At 44.1% G+C, this 23,682-nt stretch overlaps 1 protein-coding gene across 4 annotated transcripts in view; it reads left to right on the forward strand.

Moving 5' to 3' along the window:
- SV2B (synaptic vesicle glycoprotein 2B) overlaps positions 1–23,682 on the forward strand; it is a 60,791-nt gene that overhangs the window by 14,103 nt on the left and 23,006 nt on the right. For all 4 annotated transcript variants that reach the window (XM_038147058.1, XM_038147057.1, XM_038147055.1 and 1 more), the window contains one exon: positions 18,898–19,745. In XM_038147058.1, the coding sequence (XP_038002986.1) occupies positions 19,262–19,745 (484 nt within the window). In that variant the 5' untranslated portion in view covers positions 18,898–19,261. The remainder of the gene's footprint in view (positions 1–18,897; positions 19,746–23,682) is intronic.

Raw genomic sequence — 23,682 nt, forward strand, 5'->3', positions numbered from 1 at the left:
GGAGTGGTGGGGCAGTGGAGCTCAGGGACACCCACCCACGGACACCCAGGGATATCCACAGCCACCCACAGACACCCAGGGAGCTGCAGGGGCTTCAGTGGCCTTTAGCAGCAGCAAAACCAGCAGCTCCTTGCCCTGCCTTACCAGCACGTGGGAGGTGGCAGCTGGTGGATTCCTGCCCTGTGGGGGTACAGGGGATAATGGAGCTGCTTCCCTGATTAACTCTGGCAGCGGCTGCTGAGTTAATTAGTGGGCAGATATAGGATACTAGGCATTACTAATTTGTCCACAGATGCAGCTTGGAGCTGAGTGGGTTTGGGATGAATTTCATCCCTGCTGTTAGCAAAAATAATTTTCAGTATCTGTTTTGAAATGTTTCAAATTCCTGTTTGAGCAGGAGATGCTTCTGCTGTTTCCACTGCGAGACTCCATCATGAGGTTCAATCTACATGAGATTTCAGTTCAGGATCTTCCTGCATGGCTGCATTTCACATCCATCTGGCCCTGCTTGCTCAGGTCTGGACGTGTGCCTTGCCCTTGACAGGCATGGTCATTCAGGTTTCATCTTCTCACTAGGAAGGGGAAATCTTGCTTGCTCCAAGTGAGGGAGATGCAGTTAAACACAAGAGGCTCCTGAGAGGTGCCTAGAAATAATTCATTTACTGTGGTTGCAGAAGCAGTGGCTTGTTCTGATCACTCATGTGTGTTTAAAATACATAAAGGCAGAGATCTCCCAGGATCCAGCTGATATAGAAAGGACAGGCAGGACCCTCAATCAAAGCCTTTAATAATTTCACAGGTTTGCATGAACTCAGGGCATCCCAGGGAGAATTCCTGTCCTCACAGCTAGAAAGGAGCTGTAACCAAATGTTCATTATAACAGTGGCCATGGCATGATCTGTGCATCAGCAACTCCATTTCCTGCCCGTTCCAGGTAGACAGATGTTTTCTTTGGGAGTGTTTTGGATTGGGATATTGTGCCTATGCTGCATCTGCTTTCATCAGATGCTTCTTCTATGGGACATCAGAGATAGCCTCCTCAGAGTGGGTGATGGAAAATAGGTGGAGTAAAAAGGGAGAAAGGTTGAAATGGAGTTACCTGTTAGTTACTACTCAATTACTCATCACAGAGGAGGGGTTTTATTTCTTTTTTCCTCAGTGATTGCTGCGTCAGATGTGCATATCACACTTTACCACACAAGCCTGTTCTGCACGCTTATGCAGAACATTTCTTGCTTGAAGATGGAGTCAATTACTGTGCATGTATTTACCCAGCCCAAGGAGCCTGCCAGGCTCCCATCTATATTTCATCAGCCTCAGCCCTCCCCGAGGCTTGCAGCACTTTGCTCTGCCTGCAGTGAAGGGCTCCTCCACTGCAAAAGCCACAATGACTCAAGAGAAACACACAGACAGATGAAGTTCCCTGGATTTAACATCTCCTGGCAGCCTTGGCCTTATCCCCTTAATGCTGGGTGGCATTTGGATGCTCTTTTCAGCATCCAGGTACCACCTGATGTTTAATCTACCTGCCACTGGCCTGATGTAGAGAATAAGCTGCTCCTCACACCCTGTGCAAGTTGGAAGCCAACAGCAGCACTGGCCCCCTCCTGCCATGCTGGGTTGCCTTTTCCATCTTTAATTCATAGAAGGGTTAAAGAAAAGTCTTTTAAAACTTCTGTGTTAGTGGTACAGCCAGAGCAGGCTCACACTCACAGGTTACTGCCAGCAGTTTGATTTTCAGCAGCCCTGCTGATGAGGTTTCTGTCTATCCCCTCAAGATGCTGTCCTTCAGTCCCAGAAATGTTGCTGTCAAGAAGCTTTGTCCAAACTTCAGCATCAGTTTGAATTTCAGGCTTTCACACCCGCTGCAAGTGTCCCAGTAGAGCTGGGTCCAGCTGGAGAGTCCTTTGTACCACCCAGTGAAGCCAATGGGTTCATGGAAAAGGGAAACTCCCCATCTCCCTTTGAAGAACGTGTTCCTTCCCCCTGGTCAAATAATGTTCATCCAAAAATTTTATTTTCAGAAGAAAAGGGATCTGCTCTGGACAAATTAGAAATGTTTGAGAAGCAAATGTTTGCCTTTGTCCATTTACACTAATAATTACTGAAGCCACTACAGAACTCTGAATCAGGAAAAACCAGCCAAATTTTCAAGAAAAACATTACCTATGTAAAGAAAAAGAATTATTACCACCTCCTTTTTTCATAGAAAACCAGTCTATTTTTTATGCTTTTTCCTATTTTATCTGCCTGATGAAACAACCAAACAACAAGTAGAAAACAGAGTGGTATTTTTAACCTTCAGAGTAATTCCCCTAATTTCTAATAGATTCCCCATTTTCTGGGCTCTTAGTCAGAATCACGTGGAAGAAACAATGTCTGTTCCTCTCAGCAGGGCTGTATTTTTAGAAGGGATGCAGAAAAGAGAGGTAAGGTGGTTTTTCTTCAAGTAACATATGGACTTTCCAATAGTGATCTCATTTTTTTACTATTTTGATTTTACTTTAGGATTGAAATACAGTGGGTCTTGATGGTATTTGACCCCATCTGTGCCCATGTGTGATTTCTTTACATTGCTTTTATCATGGAAAGAATAAATGACACATTAGAGTTAAATCTTCAGTCACTGATAGTGCAGTTCACTTTTCTTGCAGTTGGGCTCAAGCCAAAGGAATAATTGTGTGTATCTGTGCAATGCATATCTCTAAAATCTCCAGCTCACATTGCTCTGGGATCCCAACACAGGTGATTTTATTGCAGTTAATACCTGCTGTAATTAGAAACCTAATTAAATATCCTCTGATCTTACCCCTCTCAGAGTGAAACAGCTCAGGGGGCTGATTCAGATTCTCTAAGTCTCTCTTCACATGGTCTCCTACAGCAAAGCACAGGTGATTTTTAGCACCCTTTGAATATAGACACTGCTCAGGGGCAAACAGACCAGCAGCATGAGCCAAGTAAGTTCCTAAACTTAGTCGCTGGTAAGTTCCTAAAAAGTATATGGAATGTGTAAAAAAACAAAACCCACAGAACGACTGAGCTAGAAAGGAGCAGGGAGGGCAGGAATGCTGGAAACCATGGCCACGTTTAGCAGAGAAAGTCAGCAGTGCTGAGCCATCTGTGGCAGCACAGTGGGTGATTTGTCAGGTTAGAGTGGAAAGCAGCCTGAGAAGGAGCTGCTCTGTGGCTGGGGGCAGGTGCTGAGGGTGCTGTGCAGGAGGATCAGCAGCTTTGCCTTCACTTGGCAGCCGGGGTTACTCTACCAGAAGAAATCAGCCCTGTCTGTGAGCCAAGGGAGCTCTGTGCATGATGTCATGCTGCAGGGGAACCCCTTGCTGCAGAGACCACAGCCAGTGCTTCCCTCCTGCAAAGTGCCACGAATGGGAGAGGTGGGGAGAAAAGTCAGGCAAAACTTCCCTGCCTGTACCAGGGGGCTCAGAATGGCTTTTAGTTTGGCTGGGAGAGGTGGGTGCCCGAAATGAGCAGAGCAGAGGTGGCTGTTGGTTTGTAGGAACAGCACTGAGGCAGCCTTGGGGTTGTACAGGCAAATATCAGGGATGAACCTGGGCTCACAAAGCCCTGCTCTGTTTGCAATCCACGGTGGTGAGTGGCACCACTGTGCTGTCACCCAGCTCTGACCACAGGGGAGTTCCCCACAATTTGCAACATTCAGAGACAGCAACAGATTGGGAACCCTCAGGGAGAGACATTTTCTTTGTTTTCAGCAAGGGAGGAGAGGAGTTTCCAAACAATTAGGAGAGTTATTTCCCAGAGAAAATCCTGCCCATCTCACAGTAAATTTTCATGATACATTGCTTGCAGACAGCAAAGCTCTGCAATCCTCTCATGTCTGCATCAAACTCTGGTACCCCAAATTCAGGCACCATGCAGCTGGTGTTGAACAGAGACCCCTGCAGAATCTTGGAAGGAGAGCCTAGATGAGGACATCTGGACAGGGGACACTTAGGAAGCAGGTAAAGCTGTCACCGACACTCTGTAGAGGATGGCCAGACCTTTCAGACTCCAAATTTTATGATAAGGTCTTACTGATTTTTTTTTAAAACTGTGTTGGACCAAATGCCTCACCTGGCAATCTGTTGGCCATTCCCTGGCTCCCTGACAGGGAAGTGTGAGGTTACACTTTGATAAATAACTTCTGATCATCACCTCCTTGCCACTTTCTTCACCTGGGATATCCTATCCGTTTTCCTGTGAAGAGGCACTAACATTATCTGCCTTGATGTATTTGTTATCCCCTTGAAGTTTGCCAGCTAATCCCCCAGGCTTGTCATCTGGAGGACACCTGCTCTCACACTCCACTTCTTCCTGCCTTCTCCCATATATCATCCAGGACTGCTGCTTCTAGCCAAAGCCTTGAATTTATTTTGTCTTTACTCCAGGTGTGAGAGACTGTAATTCTCTGTTCCCTGTGGGGAGCAGAAGCCATTTGCTGAGATATCACTTTATCTTCTGGTGTCATTTCTGTGTCAATAGTCCCAGTGTAGCAGGTGAAGGGGAAAACATTCCACAGCCTTCCTATTACTGCTACCCAGGACTGGCAGCCCAGGGAAATATCGAGCTTGGGATGCCCTCTCTGACAGTTGGCACCAGCAAATATGGCCAAGAAGACTTCTTAGTGGATACTTACAGATCAGCCTAGACCAGAGTGAAGTTCTCTTGATGTTTGCCTCATGTCTTGAAGAGAACATTTCTCTCAGTAGGAAAAAAATGTTGTAGAAAAAGAAACTCAGATGAAACTGATCTTTTTTTCCCTCAAATACATCCAATCCCTGTTTTATAATGTTTCCAAGACTTTGCCTTTTATTCCCAGGAGCCCCACAGGTTAGTGTGTAAATAGGAATTTCCTTGTGCAAGATTTTAATCTCTTGCCTTTCAAATTTCTTTAATGTCCCTTTGTCTCCTATTATGAGACTGCAAGTCCATCTCATTTGCATTCTAAAGACAAAGAGACTGATTTTTTTTTCTTCCCCATTACAAGAGACATTTTCCCTGTCCCAAGACACGCTTGAAAACAGAGCCCACCCAGAGGGCTCCACACTGCATGGAGGCCCCTTAGAAGCTGCTGCCTTGTTGTGCCTTCCCTTCCAGCCAGCACAGGTCTTGGGTGTGTGCTAATCTGGCAGCCACTTGGTCACCAGACCCATCTGCCAGTGAGTGGCTTCTCTCAGTCCTGACAAGGAGCCTTGCAGGAGCCTTGCCAGCTGACTTGGGGCTGAAGGGAGCAGTGAAACCAGAGCTCTGTGCTGGGGCACAGGACAGGACCTCTGCAGCCCTGTGGGGAGGGACAGCATCAGCAGCAGGAGCAAGTATGACAACACATTTCAGGCTGCGCCACTGTTACTGTTGTAGTTTCTGGAAAAATTTCTTTGCCCGGCGTTTCTCTCCTGGGAAACTGAGAAGCTTCAGAGAAAAAGGAAACAATAATTATTTAATTTGCTTCTTCTGTATTTTGCTGTTTTGGAATGTGTTTGAACATTGTTTACCAACAGGTGGTTGTTTTATTGGTTTCGTGTGAATTGTTTTAACTTAATGGTTAATCACAGCCAAGCTGTGTCGGGGCTCTGGAAGGAGTCACGAGTTTTCATTAGTATTTTTTAGCTTTCTGTAAGTATCCTTTCTCTATTCTTTAGTATAGTTCAGTATAGTATTCTTTAATATAATATAGCACCTTAAAATAATAAATTAGCCTTCTAAGAACATAGATTCACAATTCCTTCCAACGACGGGAGTCTCAGAAAATACAACACACCACCTGCAGGTGCTGCCAAATTCAGGAACTCCTTGTGAGGCCTGGGAAAGCAGGGGCTAGAGGAAAGCCCAGGCTCCCTGATCCCACACATCTGCTCATCAGAGGCCGGCTGGAGGAGCACTGCTGGGGAGGGTTGGCAGTAGAGGGGCACTTGGAGCCCAAATCCTGGCAGCCAGTCCCTGACATGCTTTTCACGAGCAGCTCTTTGAGGCCTGTTGTGCCTGGCTCTGCAGCACACAGAGCACAGCCAGCTCTCCTGGAGCTCTGGACTATCAAAATGACAGTCAAAAGGACAGGCAGCCAAACCAGCCCTGAGGAGCTTGGCAAGGTTTGGTCTCAGCGTGTCAGGATGTGGGCTGGAAGTTGGGTAATGACACAGGGACAGATGAAATGCTCAGATGGGGCCAAATGCAGCTGCCCACCCCAGTCCCTCAATTCTCCTGCTGACACAAAGAGCTGTGTTCCAGCTGAGGTGTGGAGAGGGCTGAGGGAAAAGCTGCCTGGATACCAAACAAGAGTTTGCAAGCAGGCTCAGGCAAGTGGAGACCAGCCAATATGTACATGAGGTCAGTCCTAGACTCCCAGCAGGAAGGAAGATGATGATGGTCCTTGCTGCTTAAATTTTGCTGAAAGCCATATTCCTCCACTAAACTCACTTCCAGGGAGTCCACAGCTGGCATTTCTGCTGTACAGCTCCTTGAGATGGGTTTTGGGAACAGGTAGAGGGATGCCCCTCACTTCAGTATCTGCAGGAAGGAGCACACTTGGACAAGGGATAGTGGGCACAGGTCAAAAAATACCTGCCCCCCACTTCTGAAAGCCAGAGTGTCTCCTTTGCATGGAATGCTTGAGCTTCAGGATCTCTCTCGGTTGCCTTCTCATTTTTAGGGAGTCTGATGACTCTCAGAGTCCTTACATGTCTTCTCTGGCCAGGGCTGAAATGAGAGGAACAGGAGAGCTATGAAACATGCTGCAAATATTCTCAATTCTGATCAGAAACAACACACTCAAGGTCATTCCCAGGAGACTCTGAGCTTGTGAGCATAATTTCAACATCACAGTGGTCTTGGCAAGGACAATCTGAAGTCCAGAAGGGTGAACTTTTGAGCTTTTCACCAGTAGCTACAAGATTCTCTTTGCAGTTATGCCTGTGTTTTCTCTAGACAATCTGTGACAGGTAGAGAAACAAGTTATTACAGCTATTTTGCAGAAAAAGAACTAAACCTAAGGGTAGCTAAATGCCTTGCCTTAGGTTGATTGAGCCATTTGTGGCATTAGAGAAAACTGTACAGAGTTCTTGATGTTGCCCATGTCACAAAGCCATCTCTCCTCTAACCAAACCTGTGTGAGTCCTAACAAATATCTGCATAGGCATGTATTTTTCAATTTTTTTCTTACTCTTTTCATATTTTATAGAGAAATTCCAGGTAGAACATAAGCAGAAGTTGCCTGAATTCAACTCTCCTGGCATAAATTCCCCTGCTGGCAGTCTGATTTTAACTCCCATCTGTACTGTCGCGCCCCTACCCACAGGCATGAGTCACACTGAGCAATAAATAACAGCTAAATCCTTCTTCTGCCTCGACAGGTGATGCTGAGGATTTTCTCTCTGCGTACACACAGGGTATGATGATGTATTGTGGCTATTAATTTGGGGAGATGAAGCTTTTTCATCATTAATGTCCAACCCGAATGCAGGAATTTATTTGTGTGTTTGGGAAGCACATGCAGAGCCTTCTCACTGCTATGAAGTGCTGAGCCTAACTGGGTTTATTTTGTTTGTTCTTCTTCTTTTTACTGGCTCAAGGCAGCATTAGTTTCTGAGACTGATACTGTTATGCCTTTTTCTCTCCCTGCCTTTCTGGCCTTCACCATCCCCTGCCTTGTCCTGCCTCCTTTCCTATATCTCATGCCCTGCTGTTGCTTCCCCTCATTCTTTGGCTTCTGCAGTATCTTCTCCTTGTTTCAGTTTTTCCTCCTTTCCTTCTCTATTGCACAGAGGCACAAAGATCATTTCAGAAGGCTGTGAGACAGCAAAGGCCCCATGGTACAGCTGAAAGCCCCATGATATTGGGTTGTCAGAATATTGGCCAAGCTTAAGGCTCTGTGTAAATGAGCTCCTCTTGCAAAGAGCCATCCTAAAGGCTCCTGCAGGAACAAAAAAGGAATGAGGGAGGCTTAGGAAAAACCACTGCCAGGCAATCCAACTTTCCAAAATGTTAAGGGGCCCATTGCACATGCTTAAATTATCAAGTCTTCTCTTCTGCAAGTGCAAAAATACTGCTGGGTGCTCTTTTGAGTCAAAATCCTTCATGAGTATAGAAACATAAGTATAAATGTGGAGTTGCTATGTGTAAGGTTGCTGGTAAGTCAATGCCAACGTATTTCAGGCCCTATGGCAAATTTTTATCACTTTCTTCAAGATGCTGGTTTCAAAAGCAGGTTCTTCAAAGATCTGAGAGTCTGAGATATTCAAGGTACAGCTCAGACAGGCTTTGCAAATTGTCTCCTTACAGAAGAAGATATCACTCTGTGGGTGTGTTTTGTTTGTGCTGCAGTGATACAGGGGCACATAGTGAATTTGATAGCAAGATAATGGAATCTGTTGAATGATCATGGCTGCTACAAGGTTCAGGTCTTCTCAGCAGTATCTCATATTAAAAAAAAAAAGGTTAAATTAATCAAAATGCCATGAACAGGAATGGAGCAAAAGGCAATGCTCCAGTATTTTCCCTGCCACTTAACCTTGAAAGGAGTCTCTTTAAATTTGCTTCTGCTTGCACTTGTGTTTTTCTACAGGCAAGGTGCATAATGAACAGTACATTTGCAATTTTGAAAGCCCTTGAGGCCACAATACAATTGTTTTGGAGGTCTTATGCAGAGAAGAAAGAGGCTAGATTTGGTCTGAGAACCACCCTTTTTATCTGATCTCATAATAACTGAGCCCCTTTAGCCTTGATCACTGGGCAGCCCCGAAGGGAAACGCAGGGATCAAGCCTGTTAAAGGGCAGGATGGAAGCATAAGGTTGGCTGTGTCTGTGACAGGCTACAGGGGATTTCTGGGAACGGGAGAGAATTCTGGCATGGCCACTGCATCTGTACACTTCACTGGGGCTGGCGAGCAGCAGTCTGGGAGACTCAGACTCAGACTCAGACTGATGCCTGAGTATCCTGGGCTGGGAAAGAGCTGTTCCTGATGGCAGGAGTGCCTTCCAGCCTGTGGAAATGTCTCTGCTAGAGCTCTCTCTCAACATGCTCCACTACCACAGAAAACAGGAGATAACAACCCTGCAAAGGCTGCTGTGAGGTGCAGTAAATTATTTTGTCCCCAGGACTGGGGAGGTTGGTTGGTCCCCCAGCAATGGGAAGGTGATCATGGGCAATAACTGATAGGTTTTTATCAGCACCTGAAACACCAAAGTCACCTCCCATCTGAGACTGGGGATGATGAGGCACCCTGGCCACAGCAGTGTGGGAGCACTGGGCAAAGGGTCACTTTGTGGCACAACACTCTGAAGATCTGCCTGGATCCAAAGAAAAGGGGGGGAGCAAAGCAAAAGGAGGAAAGGACAAGAGCATGGAGTGCTGGGGGCAAACAGACACAGTCGACCTCAAGGCTGCTCTCTTAGGTAGAGGCAGGAAAAAGAAGGAGAGGGGTGTTTAATAAGGATATCTGCTCAAAATAAATCCCTCCTGAAAGAAAGCAGTACTTAGAAATCACTCGGGGGTTTTCTGCTTTCATGGCTCTGTCACTGCAGCAAATCTATTCATCACAGCCATGTATTAATGAATTAGTTAATTAAGCAGCTCATTATTTAATAACTCAGGTTGCAAGTGTGATGAAATAAAAATCCCCTTTGTAGCCAGAGGCACATCTTTGCCAATAAGCTAAGCAGTTTATAGTTAATCAGGGATGTTTGCTGTCTGACACAGGCAGAATCTGCTGAATTGCAAACAGTTTCCTTCCAAGGTTATTGCTTGGAGTCCTCTCTGGGAGCTCGTCAGGCCCCCAGGCCCAGTCAGGTTAAACCTAATAAGCTGTCCAAGGGCAAACACACGTAGAAATGCTCAAATTCATGAAAGGGCACCAGGGCACTGTTGTTTCTGAATAAACATCCAATTTCCCATTGGTTTACACTGCCAGGTGCAATGCTGATAGAGAGGCTGGTTTAATAATGAGCTGTAAACTCTCAAAGATTCTAGCTCATTATGATATTTTATAAGACAAAGAAATAGAAACATGTGCTGTTTGTTTGGCTCTGATATGTCTCCCCCAGGTGATTTTGGGAAAGCTCCTTTATTTGCATCTACATTGGGACACCTCTAATTATTACTTGGTGTCCAGGTTGGGGTTTGTGCCTCAGCTCCACATGAAGGAAAATGTTTGTGGGGCAGCAAAGCTCACCTTTATCTTGGTCATCATGTGGAGGATAGCTGGGTTTGAAGATGGGAATAAATCCTTACTTTGCTTGTCCACAGGGTCCCTGGAATATGGGGGACAGCACACAGCATTTCCATTTCCATGCTCAGACACTGTTTTAGTCTCTCTCTGCCTCAAGTCATGATGTGCAAAACAAACCTGAGAATTTTTCCCAGCCTTTGATGAGACCTGGGAGCACTGTAGGCTACTTAGATGCTGTGGTTATGGGAGAGGAGGAGAAGAGGAAATAGATACCTAGAAGAAGTTTAGAGACTGTGAGTAATTTCTCAGCTAAAAATTGTAAAACTCAATAAAATGGCCAAATTCCACCTCGGGCATATGCATTTCTAAGTTTTCTTTGGGTAAATTATTATTTCCACAAAACTCTGGAACGTAAAAGCAGACACTCCTCTCCCACCAGCCCTCCTGCTGTGATTCTCCTCCATCCTCCCTGGTTTTGTTCTTTTCCCCTTCACCACCTCCCTTCTGACTAAGCTCACTGCCGTGTTTGCTCCTTGAAGCGAGTCTGTTCATTATTTATTAGCTCCCATACTCTTACACCATCTGTCTCAACTCATTATCCATATTCAGCTTGTCAAATTGACCTTTTGTGGCCTTTCTCTGGAATCCTAATGTGTAGTCTGTCCCTCCTTATATAGATATGTGCTGCTAAGCTGTTGCTTTCCAACTCCTACTGTTGAACACTCCTCTCTGTATCTATCTCATGAACACCCAACTTGCTAGTCTGTGCCCCTAACTTCAGAAAAGCTGTTTATTCTGCTTGACTGATGCTTGTTCCTTGTTTCATCTGCTGCATGTTTGCTGTGCCAGCTTGCTGTAGCACATACTGTCTTAGATATGACCTTTAAAGCATCTGCACCAGCAAAGTATCAGACTTTAGAGTATAATCTCCTTCTAGCAGTCTGGGGGACTTTCTGTCCCTTAGTTCATAACATCACATAGTGGATTACAAGCTGAATTCTGCCCACAGCCACTTTGCTGTGCTTCACCACCACCACCACCACAGGCAATGGCATTTTAGTGTGCAATGTGCTGGAAACCAGAGATCTCCCCCAGTGGGATGGGTGAGAATGAAAAAATGTAAAGGCACTGGAGCAGCCAGATTCTTACTCAGCATAAATCAGGTCAGTTCAATCAAACTACTGAACTATTTGTGTTCATGCCCCCTCCATCTCTGCTTCCAAATCCAAGGGCTACTGTAAATGCTTCAGCTTCAAAGACAAGAATTTCTCCTTACAGAACATTCTGTAATGCAGGACTGTAGGATCAAATAATGCAATAAGTATTTTCTCCTGGTGGAACAAACATACACAGTGTGCACCTGCCTGGGAATGTGTAAAACCCACCACAGATCAATAGAGATTATCCAGAAACTGTAGGAGAACTTCAATAAACTCTGTAGCAGAGAATTTTGAACTAAAATGCTTTCTCTAAATAATTAATCAGGGCTGCTAGTAACTCACTAAATACTCCAGCTCTGGTTTCCCTGCATTTCTTGATATACCAGGACTGCATCTGCACCAACCTTTTCCAGCCTACAGTGTGGGAGCAGTGAATAAATGAGTCCTGTCCCAGAGACCCTGGCAGCATCTTTGAGCAAATCAATGTTTTTTACACTGCACAGAGGACTTTTACCCTACCTGTCCTACCTCTGCTGAAGGGGAGCAATCAGTGGGTGCCATCTGTACTACTGAAAGGCAGATCTTTGAAGCAGATGATTTCAAGTCAATGACTTTCAAATATTTTTCTCTTCTTTACAGAATCTGTGGCACAGATAGCTTGCTTAACGAGCTCCATGGAGAGTTTTTGAACCTGTGTTACATATCTATCAAACAATTTCTTAATAATAAAAAAAGTTTCAGGAGAAACTAGTTTTCTCCTTAGCTTTCACTTAATACAGTGCTCTTCTCTGAAGCAACAACAAAAGACACCTCTTTTTCCACAGTTCAAAGCAAATTCTTTTAAAAGGTAGGCTCTGCAACAGACTTTGATTTTTAAATCTCTTGCTGCCCAGACACAGTTAGCCTCCTGTGTTTGCAGCCACAGTTGATTGTTGTAGCCATTAACACATAATTTTACACCTGAAAAACATATATTGGCATGCCCTTGTGTGTAATTTTGTCATCTTTGATGGCAAAGCAGCTCCTTTTTGCTTCCAGCTACCATGTCACTGAGTAAGAAAATGAAACTCATATAGCTTCCTTGGTTATCTTGTCCATCTGGAACAAGAGCAGAAAAGAGACCTCAGAAATTATATTGGATCTGATGTTGCTCCAGTTGCAATGGGTTTTCAACCTGAGGCTGTGATATGCTCCTCCTTCAGAAATGCTTGGTGACCATGGTTTCTTTTGGACATTAATTGTAAAGACAAATTTTACTTCCAATCTTGTGAGACTGGAGAGGAATCAGAAGGGATTTTTTTTTTCCTAGTGATACATAAAATGTTCCTTTACCTTTCTAGAATCCTGTAGAAACTTGCATCCCAAGGGCTGATCTGTGTTTTGAAAAAAAAGAGACCAGATCATCAGCTGATTAAATCACGCTGATTCACTGGCCAGTGTTCAGATCTGAGAACATCCTCCTGGAAATTCCCCAGGGACACACTGCTCTTCACCACCATTGATGAGGGTATTTGATAGAAAGGCAAAGGAAGAAAAATGACTGATCAAGACCTGCAAGAGATGTGATCTATTTTGATACAATCATCCCCTAAAATAATATTCCACCACCATTGGTGTGGGTTGGGTTGGGTTGGGTTGGATTGGGTTGGGTTGGGTTGGGTTGGGTTGTTTTTTTTTGACTGAGTGATGTCTTCCACAACCAATTTCTTCCAAAAGTGTTTCAGAGCCCTGTGCTCTGAGACTTTTCTCCTGCTATTTTGGCAGTGAAAGAGGGATGCAAAAAGTTAAGAAAGAATAAGGCTTAGGGCTGATCTCTAACAGAAATGGCACCAGATGCATTTATAATCCTTGGATATGAAGGCAAGAGCTACTGTTATTACAACACATTTTTTTCCACAGTTTGTGGTCAGAAATATGTCTGGGCTTCCATCTTTCCCTGGCCATTTCCTCCTTTATTCTGAGTATAGTTTGCACCATTAATCCCTGTCCTTGCTCCTTGACTTCCAATTTCATTTGGTTTCTACCTTTTTGTACTCAAAACCCCCTCATTTCCTTTTTCTACCTTCCTTCACATATAAATTCTCTTCAGATCCTGCTGCTTTTCCCTCTGCAGGATCCTTGCCAAGAACCCAGCCTTGCCATCTGTCCAGGAGAATGATGATATTGCTCAGCTCTCTTCTGGATGTTGAATTGTGTGGCTGCAGCAGCAATTTTAATGTTAGCCAAAAAAACAAAAAAAAAAAACCCCAAAAAATCCCCCACAATAATCAGAACCCTGTGGAAGAAAAACACTTTCATCCTCACAGAGGTCAAATACTTTTAGTCATATGCATATAAATAGCAGGATTACTTTTCCTATATCATATTTCTCTATATTGTCTTCTTAAAGGTGCACCTGAGATAATTTTACATCCATGAGAGCATAATAAAAGTTCCTGATACAATTTTTGTTGGTAAAAACAGACCATTTTTCCAAACCTGAATAATTTAGGGAGGAAAAAAGTCTGTTTCAATGAATGTTTCTAATAAAAAATGGATCAAGCAGTTGACAGGATGGCATTTCTTTAATGAAATATTTTTTTTCAGTTTGAAACAAATCTCCATGCACCTCTTTTTTATGCTAATGAAAAGGGCAACTTTCTACAGTATAAGATGAAGAATTTATAATGATCTGAAAGCATTTTTATTGTGAATTATGGGGTTGCAGTCTATTTTTTAGATTTAAAAAATTTATTATTATTATTTATGCTAGTTGAAAAGAGGGAAATTTTCAAAGTTATCCTGAGGTAAAACAGCATTTTTCTTAGTTAAAAAAAATTAAAATGCTAGACTACAAGACTTCACTGAAAACCTGACAAAGACCTGGGAACACTTTTCCTGACAGCTCCTCAGCTGTGAAGCTGGGAGCACAGAGACCTCTTTTTCCCCATATTCTGGTGTATTTAAGGTTTAAGGTTTTGAGGACACAAGTTGCCCATATATTAATATATTCATATATTCATATAACCACAGCTGCGAGGGATCTGCACTCCCCACCAGGGGAAAGCTGTGCTGTCCTGATGTGGGGGGTGGAGGGACACAGAGATGCCAAGAAGCCAAGGGACAGAGCTCAACCTGCAGCATTTCATCCAGCAGCTCAGTGATCCCTCATTGCTCCAGTGCTCAGCCTGTCTGATTATGTTGCTGTCACTGCTGCCTGCCTGGAATCCAGGATGGTGCTCCCCTGGGAGCTGTGATTTCTTAGGCACCTCAAAAATCTGTCCCTTCATGTGTACCAGGAGATCCATTAATTGCAACCTCACTAGGCATCTGAGATTGGAACTTCACAGAAGCCTCTCTACATAATCATCTTTCTCCTTTCAGTGAGGAAAATTTCTTCTCAGGAATTTTTTACAGTCAGCTTTGTGACTGCAGAATGTCCTTCTGGTCACTGTAGGCTTTGGGCACCTTCCCATTGCTGTCAGCAGAAAGCAGCTCTGGGGGTGAGGATGTTCTGCAGGAGGAGTCGTCCTTCAGGCAGAATATTAAACTGCTCTGCCATCTGTTTTACAGGGATTATTCTGGTGAATGCTAAAAATCCCTTGAAAGCATTTTTATGGTGTCCCTGTCATGCTCCTTCTCCTTAGTGTTCAAATAACCTCTCCTCCTGCTGTTGATTTGGAGTGTTCTCCCTTTCTGAGCATGCAGAAAGGCCCTGGGAGGCAGCTCCCAGCCTTGGCTCTCTCTCTCCCTGCTGGATCCACACCATGGATGTGCATTATGCATTTATGTGTGTGCACCCACGGCTCGTGCTCCCACAAAGCATCATCCTCACTCTCTTTGCTTTTCCAGAAACTCCATCATGCCCCAAGATGCAATATTTCATGGAAAACCCTTCTTATATCTACCCTATGCACTAATTTGACTTGATTTCTGCCCTCTGATAGAGCTCAGCTCTCTGACAAGCCCTGGGCTCTCTTCATTTAGTGCCAGGCACAAGAAAATCACCCTTCTCTGCATCCCCTCCAAGCTCTGCTGCCCTCCAGCCCCCAGTTTATCACCTCAGCCTGCCAAACTTACCTCTCTGCCCTCTCAGAGAAGCAAATGCAGGTGTTGATCTGCTTTTTTTAAACATCCTTTTTCCTAGACTAGATACCATTTCTATTATGAGGATATCCAAGACTTTAGGTTCCTATTTTAAGTTGCAGAGCTCAAATGACTGAATTCCTGGCTAAGTATGCAACATCTGAGCTAACTAAAGAGCTAAAGAGTACAAGAAATCTGCAAGGTGCACAGTGTATTTTAAGGAAATGAGGAAAGGACCTGGATTCTGATGTATCCCAGGTTTCTGTGTCCAACACTCAATTTAATGTGCTGTTTTGGGCAGACCCAGAATGAGGCTTTCCTGCCTGTGCCTTCCTGCCCCTGCAGACTCTGCCTAATGGAGCCTGACATTTGTTGTGTCTTTAAAGCTCACTTGTGTGTCTCAGAAAGGGAACTGGCAGTTTAAAAGGGCCAAGGGTTGTAATTAGAATCATTTAGATTGGAAAAGAACTGTAAGGTCATTAAGTCCAACCATTGACCCAGCAGTGCCAAGCCCAGCACTAAACCATGTCCCCAAGAGCCACATCTACATGTCTGCTCAATACCTCCAGGGGTGGTGACTCCACCACTGCCCTGGGCAGAGTGTTCCAATGCTTGACAACCATTTGATGATGCAATTTTCCTAATATCCTGTCTGAAACTTCCCTGGCACAACTTGAGGCCGTTTCCTGTTGTGCTGTTATCTGGGAGAAGAGACTGACACCCACCCTGCTACAATAGGCTTGGTGAGATGTGTATATTTGTCTCAAGCCTCATGCATCACTGTGAAGGGTAATTATAGCAACCCAAGCCTGCCATCTTTATGACACATCATGATTTCGCATCTAAATGCTAAATGGGGCTGTTAATGAGTGAGTGCAGCTCAGCTTGAGTGAAAGGGTGTTAAAGAAGCAGGTCTGGAGTGAATCAGCCTGTGCATATGTGGCAAAGAAAGAAAACAAGTGGTGTGAAATATAGAAAGTGTAGCATTCTGAAGTTATAGCCTGCTTCTCTGCACTGCCCCTTCTCCTAGGGTGATCCCAGAAAATATCCATCCTACAAACTGAATGGGAAACCAGTCACTGTTTTTTGCCACGACCTTTTTCTCTGAATTACTTGTTCTTCCCCATACAGGTGACTCTCACTGGTCTGTGAGACTCATCAGCTCATGTCATTATTTCTTAGGCTGCCCGAGATGTGATTCCATCTGGTAAATGCCAGACTTTGTGTGTCAGTGAAAGAGCATGGATGCTTCAATAGGTCTTTTCTAAGTTTGTGATCTTTGGTTCTGTTGTTGTGGGAGGCAAAGAGCCCAGCTTTAAGCCTCAGCAGCTTTTAAATAGAGAACAAAAAGATTTCCAGCACTAGGTCTTTAAGAACATACTTTTACCTTTTGAAAAGAGAGATAAGGTCTGTGGAGACTCAGAGACTGATCAGTTCTGCTATTGATCATTAGTGTTATTGTTACTTTGTTTCCTAAAACGAGTTTTCAGTTCAGTTCTGTAGCAACCAGAAAGGGACAAACACAGTGAGGTCACTGTGCTTCCTGCTCCAACATTTGAGGTCGCTTTGAAGCATGACCTGTCAGCAGATGATTCTTAAAGACTTCCAAAGCAAGGCCTAATGTTCCTTTGCACATATTGTTCTTTTGTTTTTTCTCTTTAAATAAAAGGCTCCTTCCCTTACTTTTCAAAAGAAAATATGTCTCTGTGGAACTACATTTTACCGCCTTGGAGGACACGATGTTCAGTCATGACACAAATCTTTGTGTAATCAAGAAAGTTACTTCAGGACTGGGAGAGAGTTCTGAGACTCAAAAGTAATTTTGGACTTTTTTAACCATTAAAGGTAACTCCAGCACTGAAACAAGAGCTGTAGAACTCACTTAAGTGCTTCTGGTGGCTGTCAGATGTATTAACTCCCCTGCACATTAACAGCTCTGGTGCCTATGCAAATACTTCTCTTTACCCCTCCCTGCACTGTAGACTCCTGATCATTATAACCTGAATGCATTTGGCATTTTTAAATCTTTTTTTTCTATTGCTTTATTGATCACTCTTTTTGAGCCCTGGAAGAACGCCATGTTGCCTTTTTCACTTGATGCAAAATGTACAATGTGATTCAGCATAAAGAAAGGGAAGAGGAAACACGTTGAATGTAGTGACAAATAGCAGAGGAAAGGAAGAGGTTCTGGCAGGTTCTGCAGAGGCTGTGTTGTAATTATGGGCCACAAATATGCAGGTAGATAAACGGAAGGGCAGAGGAAACTTTTATGAAGTTCCTTGGAGCAGTTCCATGAGCAGCACAGGCAAGGCATGGCCATTAATCCATGCAGAGAAGTCAGGCCTCCGCTCCTTTCTTACCCTGAGCATTTGGGCTGCCAGAAAATCACAGCATTTGCAGCAGGGGTGATGCCCTTCTGAGTATTTCATTATAGAGAGTGCTACTGAATTTCTCCTCTGAAGTTATTTCAGCTGCATATAGCGCTGTTATTTACAATGTGTGCATTTGCGTGCTCTTCTATAGGTCAACTGACTGTGTAGGTAACAGCACCCACACATCCTCAGGCTTGTGCCTGCCCATGTCAATCCATACCTCATTTACACTTTATTTAGGCACGTAGCTCAAAGCTTAAAGCAAAGTCCACGTTCTGTGCATGCCTACGCTGTGCTGGCTGCTCTGGCGTGACTCCACTCCCTTTCCCATGTGCTTCTCCTTCCAAACTCTGTGTCTACAGCTGTGTGAGGCAGGGGAACACTGCAGAGCCAGCTGGCTGGAAACTGCCCGGAAAATAATGGAAATCAGGTGTCCAGAAGGAGTATGTGTTTGGATGTGTCTTGATTTTTCTTGGTTTTCCCTGCAGACAGCAGTGATTCTGTATTAGCTTTGGTTTTTTTGCTCTCTGTGAAAATCATCCCCTCTTGATGTTTAGATATGGGGAGCACAGAGCTTGGTGTGACTTTTGGTGACTTGGCAGACTCTGTATGCCAGTTGTGCATCTGGGATACAGATGGAGAGACACTAGGGAAAAGAAGAAGCCAGTAAATAAAATTAATGTGGGGATCTGGATGAAAAAGAAAACCAAGATCATATTTTGTCCTGTTGTGATGCTAGCCAGTTGTACGGACCAGGGATGAGTGTACTCTGAGAAGATAGATGGAAACATATTTTGCAACCTTAGAGCTCTGTTCCAGTAACCCAGCCCAGTGTTGCTCTGCTCTCCATGGAAAACAGGCCCACATACGGGAGGCAGGACTTCCAGGAATGACAGAAATTGGGACCACATGGTACTTTACATTCTACTTTGGGTTCCCACTGAACTTGGTACATTTTTTTTCTGTTTTTTTCTGAGGCTTTGGGTTTTAATGATGCAAAAGCATTCCTCTGTTGCCATATTTTTTTTCAAAGGAAAAGCACATATTCCAAATGTTGGGCAGCAAACTCAGTGCATGTGTGCTTGCAAGCTTACTGCTGTCTCATTGCTATTGTTTCCTCTTTCTCAGGACGTGACCTTCAGCACCACAATGAATCAGGAAAAACCTGTCAAATCCTCCTAGCTTCCCGGCTGTGCAATTTGCTGTTCCCTCGCTGTTCCCCAGACAGCAGCTTTTCTCACCCAAAGCACAGGAGCCAGCAAGTCACAAATGACAGCTGAAAAGTGAAGCATTACCAAAAGCTGAGTGAGGCTCTGTCAAAGAGAACCTTTATATATAATTCTCCTTCCGAGCCTGGGAAGCTGTGCATCCCATCAGCTCCAAAGAACGGAGAGAAGATATGTTCGAGTAACCAACACCAGGAGCTGCACTGATCCATACCCATTTTACAATATCTACAGTGACCTGCAGCATTTAGAACTCTCTGTTCAGAATGGATGATGGATATAGAAACACAAACCAGGTCTCAGATGACTACAGGTACCAGGATGGCAACTACAACGCACCCAATGACGGCTACTACCGGGGCGGGGATGAGCCCACGCAGGAAGAGGATGCCCAGAGTGATGTCACAGAAGGCCACGACGAGGATGATGAGGTCTATGAGGGGGAGTACCAAGGGATCCCGCACCCAGATGACATTAAAGAGAAGCAGAAGAAGCGAGCCCCTGCAGTGGATGATGAGTACAGAGACCGTGCTGACCTTATGGCCGAGAGGATGGAGGACGAGGAGCAGCTTGCCCACCAGTATGAGAACATCATTGAGGAGTGTGGCCACGGACGCTTCCAGTGGACTCTCTTCTTTGTTTTAGGGTTGGCACTGATGGCAGATGGGGTGGAGGTGTTTGTGGTTGGATTTGTTCTTCCCAGTGCTGAGAAGGATATGTGCTTGTCCAGTTCCAACAAAGGGATGCTGGGTAAGTGCCACTGGCAAACAGCTCTTCTAATGCAGCTAGAAGCAGCTGGACACCTTTTTCTGGTGACCAGCTGATTTCAGGATCTTCTGACGACTTTCTTCTTGTGTTGTATGCCGTGCATAGTCATGCCTGGGTGGATCTGACTCAGGAGGGGTTCACATGCTGATGAGCAGCAGAACTGTACCAGAATGTGCTGTGGCCCCAGTGCAAGTCTGGTCAGTGTGGGCTGACCTGGGCAAGGCAGCTCACAGTCTGCAGGTCCACAGGGCAAAACTCCAAGGGGTGTCCAAGGATAAATAAGTGAAAAGTTAAAGGTGGATCTAGTGACTCAAAATTCAAAGCTGTTAGAAACTACAGGTTTCTCTTTTCTTCAGCCCAAAGTCCCCACAGGCAAATCAACTGTACAGTCAGTTCTTTCTGCCTGCTAACTTCTCAGTTTGCTCATATGTCCTGGATCAAATGTAGTCAATGGAGGTTTCTTTTTAGGTCTGTGGAATGCAATTAAAGTGCAACATGAAGATTAAAGTTGAGGCTACTGGCAGCATCCCTTTTGCATCCCTACCGACATCACCCTGAGGTCAAAATACAAGGCTTAGTTATTTCTTGGGACCGAGACTGGGTGGAAAGGTTTGGATGAACAATTTTTTCCCTTGAACAATAGGCAAGCCAAATTCCATCAGCCAAAACAGCAAAGCCTCCCAGATCTCCAAGAATCCAGCACGGTCTGTAGTGAGAGCCAGCCACGCAATAGGACAGAGCATCTGGAAGGGAAATAAAATAGCTCTTGGAATAACTGCTGGGGGAGGGAGAGAATGTGTCTTGAAGGACATGTGCTGGGATTGCAGGGAGTCATCAGGGACTCTAGGTCATACATGCTGGCCCAGAAGCCCTGCCTGATGCCAGGAAAATGCAGATTTGGGACTAGACCCCAGCCATTGACTTCATTCTATTGACATTATTTTCATGTGACAAAGGCAATAGATAATTATCCCTATATAAACTCTCCTCTTGGTGTACTGAGGTCATATTCACTTTTCTGTTTCTCCCTTTTTTTCTTTGAACTTGAGGATCGGGATGTTTCTTTCTATAGTTAGCCTGGTTTGTACTGACTTTCATGCCTTAAAGAATTCAGTAACTTTTTTTGCTTCCCAAACCCATTAAAATTTCTAGCTTGAAATATCTCCGGTCAGATATCTAAAAGCAAACCTCTCACAATTAGATCCTGATTTCAAAGGGACTTTGGAATTCACCAGCTCCCTGTGGGACACAAGGCTTGGTGTCTTTTTAGTGATGAGACCTTTTTTGAAAAGCAGGTCATTTATTTTGGTGACTCTATGAAAGCTGAGATTTTCTGAAACTCTGACCCCATAAATATCTACCTCTGTATAGCTCAAGCTCTGGCAGGCTCCTGAATGAGAAAACTTCAAATGTCACAAGGAAATCTATCTTTGACGTATTTCTGGCCCAACCACAGGTAAAAATGAACACGAAATCTCCCCAGAGAGCGTGTTCTGCTTTTTCCAGCTCAGTATTTGCAAGGCTGAAAGTTCAGGGTGTTCTGATAAGCTCTGAATAAGCAAGGAGACATTTGGGTCCGTATCCAATCCCGGCTCCAGCCTCCTGCGCACTAACAGAGCTAATCTGGGACTGCTAATGAGGGGAAGAGAGCTCTTCTTGCTGCCTTTCCTGCCCACTTTCAAACGCAGCTTGTGAGAACCTGATTTTGCAGAACAATTTCTCCTGTCCTTAGCTTGTTTGTTTGGGGGATCTGCCGTCAATCTGCTTGTATTCAAACTATTTCATGACTTCATTACGGGAGGAAAAAAAAGAATTTTTCTCAAAACAATAAAAGCTGGTTCATCTTAGTTTGGGGCAAGGAGGAGAGTGGGTGGTTGTGGTAGCATGCAGTTGTTATTGACTGGTGGTGTACATAGGGCAGGTCTCTGATTTGGTCCATCTTATTTGTTGAACACCCTTCCTTGTCTGCTGGACATTTCTCTGCTGCTGGGTCTGTGAGATAGCTTTGTGAAAATGAATTGAGCATGGCTTGGAAAGCCTCACATTGCCCAGCAGTGCTCTGATGTGAGTAATGAGTCCCACGGCATCGAGAAAAGAGAGGGTGATGAGTCTGGGGTGGGTAGGGAGCTGCTGGAGGGTATAAGAAGGGATCAGTGCAGATCTCTGGGTCTGGAGAGGGGAAGGAGACCTTTCTGCCAAAGGAAGGGTGGCAGCAGCAGGGAAGAGGATTGACAGGCAGCAGGGCAGTGCAGGGACATGAGGTGTGGGTGCAGCCCTGCCTCTAGCACAGCCTCCTGTCCCAAATACTGCCCCTGCAAGAAGGTTTCATCTCTTTTCTCAGCAGCTGTGGCATAAGGACAGCAGATATCAGCTTCTCAAGGGGAAGATGAGGAAGTGCTATTGATGGAGACAAGAACAAAATCATCAAAATCTTTCTTAGGATACCTGCAGCTCCCATCCACCTGCAGCTAGAAAAAAATCTATCTCCCACAAAGTTCAGAGCGTCCAAGACAAGCTCATGCCCCTCTGTGAATCCATTGCCTAAGCGGGCTATGGCAGTGCATGTTGATCAGGGTTCAATTACACTTGGAGATTGATTTGGTGGCAATCAAAGAGCCTTCACCTCAATTTCTAATGTTCACCCTGTGCACGAGAGAGTCTGCACAGGATGAACAGAGGGGTGATTAGAGCAGGCACAGCTTTCCCTCAAGTTATCCCACAGTTTTAGGGAAGCAGGGATATTATCCACACATAAGCTTCTGCCCCTTGCCTTATCCCCATGTACCAATAAACATCCACAGATAAGCTCGTGTTTATTCCCAAGGAACCGATTATCTCCCCAGTTTTTTTGCTAAGGAAACATAACCAGGTTTTCCCAGGAGCAGTTAAGGTCACTCCCAGGCAGCTGCTAACATTTAAACACACAAGGGCTCAGCCATAACAAGAGAGGCCAGGAGGGAAAAACAAGGAAATATGTCAGGTGAATAATCAAACTCCAGCAGAAATAGGAAGGGACAAATACGAGTGATAAAGCAGATGCCTCCTAAAGACCAATTTAGTGAAGTTCAGCTTCTGCTAAAAGGACATTTTGCATTAAACACTCTGCATATTGCATATTTTTTCTCCCTTGGAAGGCAGTCATGGGAAAATAGCAAGCAAACTATGGCCAAATTATGCAAAAATTGCAAATAAACAGATGCCCACGGTGTTTCATGAAATGTGTGAAATGGATATGACACATCTTAGAAAACGTTTATATTTCATTCTGAAAATAAACATCTCACCATCAGATGCAAATTAACAGCTATTTTAGCCCTAAATATCCCAAGTGGGACAAAATACGTATTTGGAGTTTTTCAGTTATGAGAAATTCTATTTTAAAGATGATTTCATGGGTATTACAAAAATAAAACACAAAAACAAAAAGAAGAAACAACAGTATACATATTTTAGCAGTTTGATTTAATCAACTTATAACATAAGTTGTTAAGAATAAGTTTGGTAACATGTAACAACTTTATTTTACATATTTATTTGAGAGATCAGCTTTGCTGAGCTTTCATCAGCAGTAGTCAATATAATAATTCAATTCTTAAATTTACTGGGACAGAATATTCCTTCTCAGTATGATACAGCCTATTGAAAACAATTTTTTAATATGCTGAGGATAATCAAAAGAGCAATAAAATTTGTATTTTTATATTTGCTGAAAGGCACGCAATATAATTATTTGGAGAAATATCTTATAAATATATATCTTTACATGCTACAAATCACTTCTGAGAGGACTAAATATTATGTTTGCAAGAGCAGTAAGTACACAAGTATAAAAGATAATGACATAGTAATGTTTTAAACTTCTTCACATCCTGCATATAAAAAACTCAAGGCACAGCTAAAGCATCAGCCCTCCCAGATC

Source organism: Motacilla alba, chromosome 10, assembly GCF_015832195.1.
Source record: "Motacilla alba alba isolate MOTALB_02 chromosome 10, Motacilla_alba_V1.0_pri, whole genome shotgun sequence".
Classification (NCBI taxonomy): domain Eukaryota; kingdom Metazoa; phylum Chordata; class Aves; order Passeriformes; family Motacillidae; genus Motacilla; species Motacilla alba.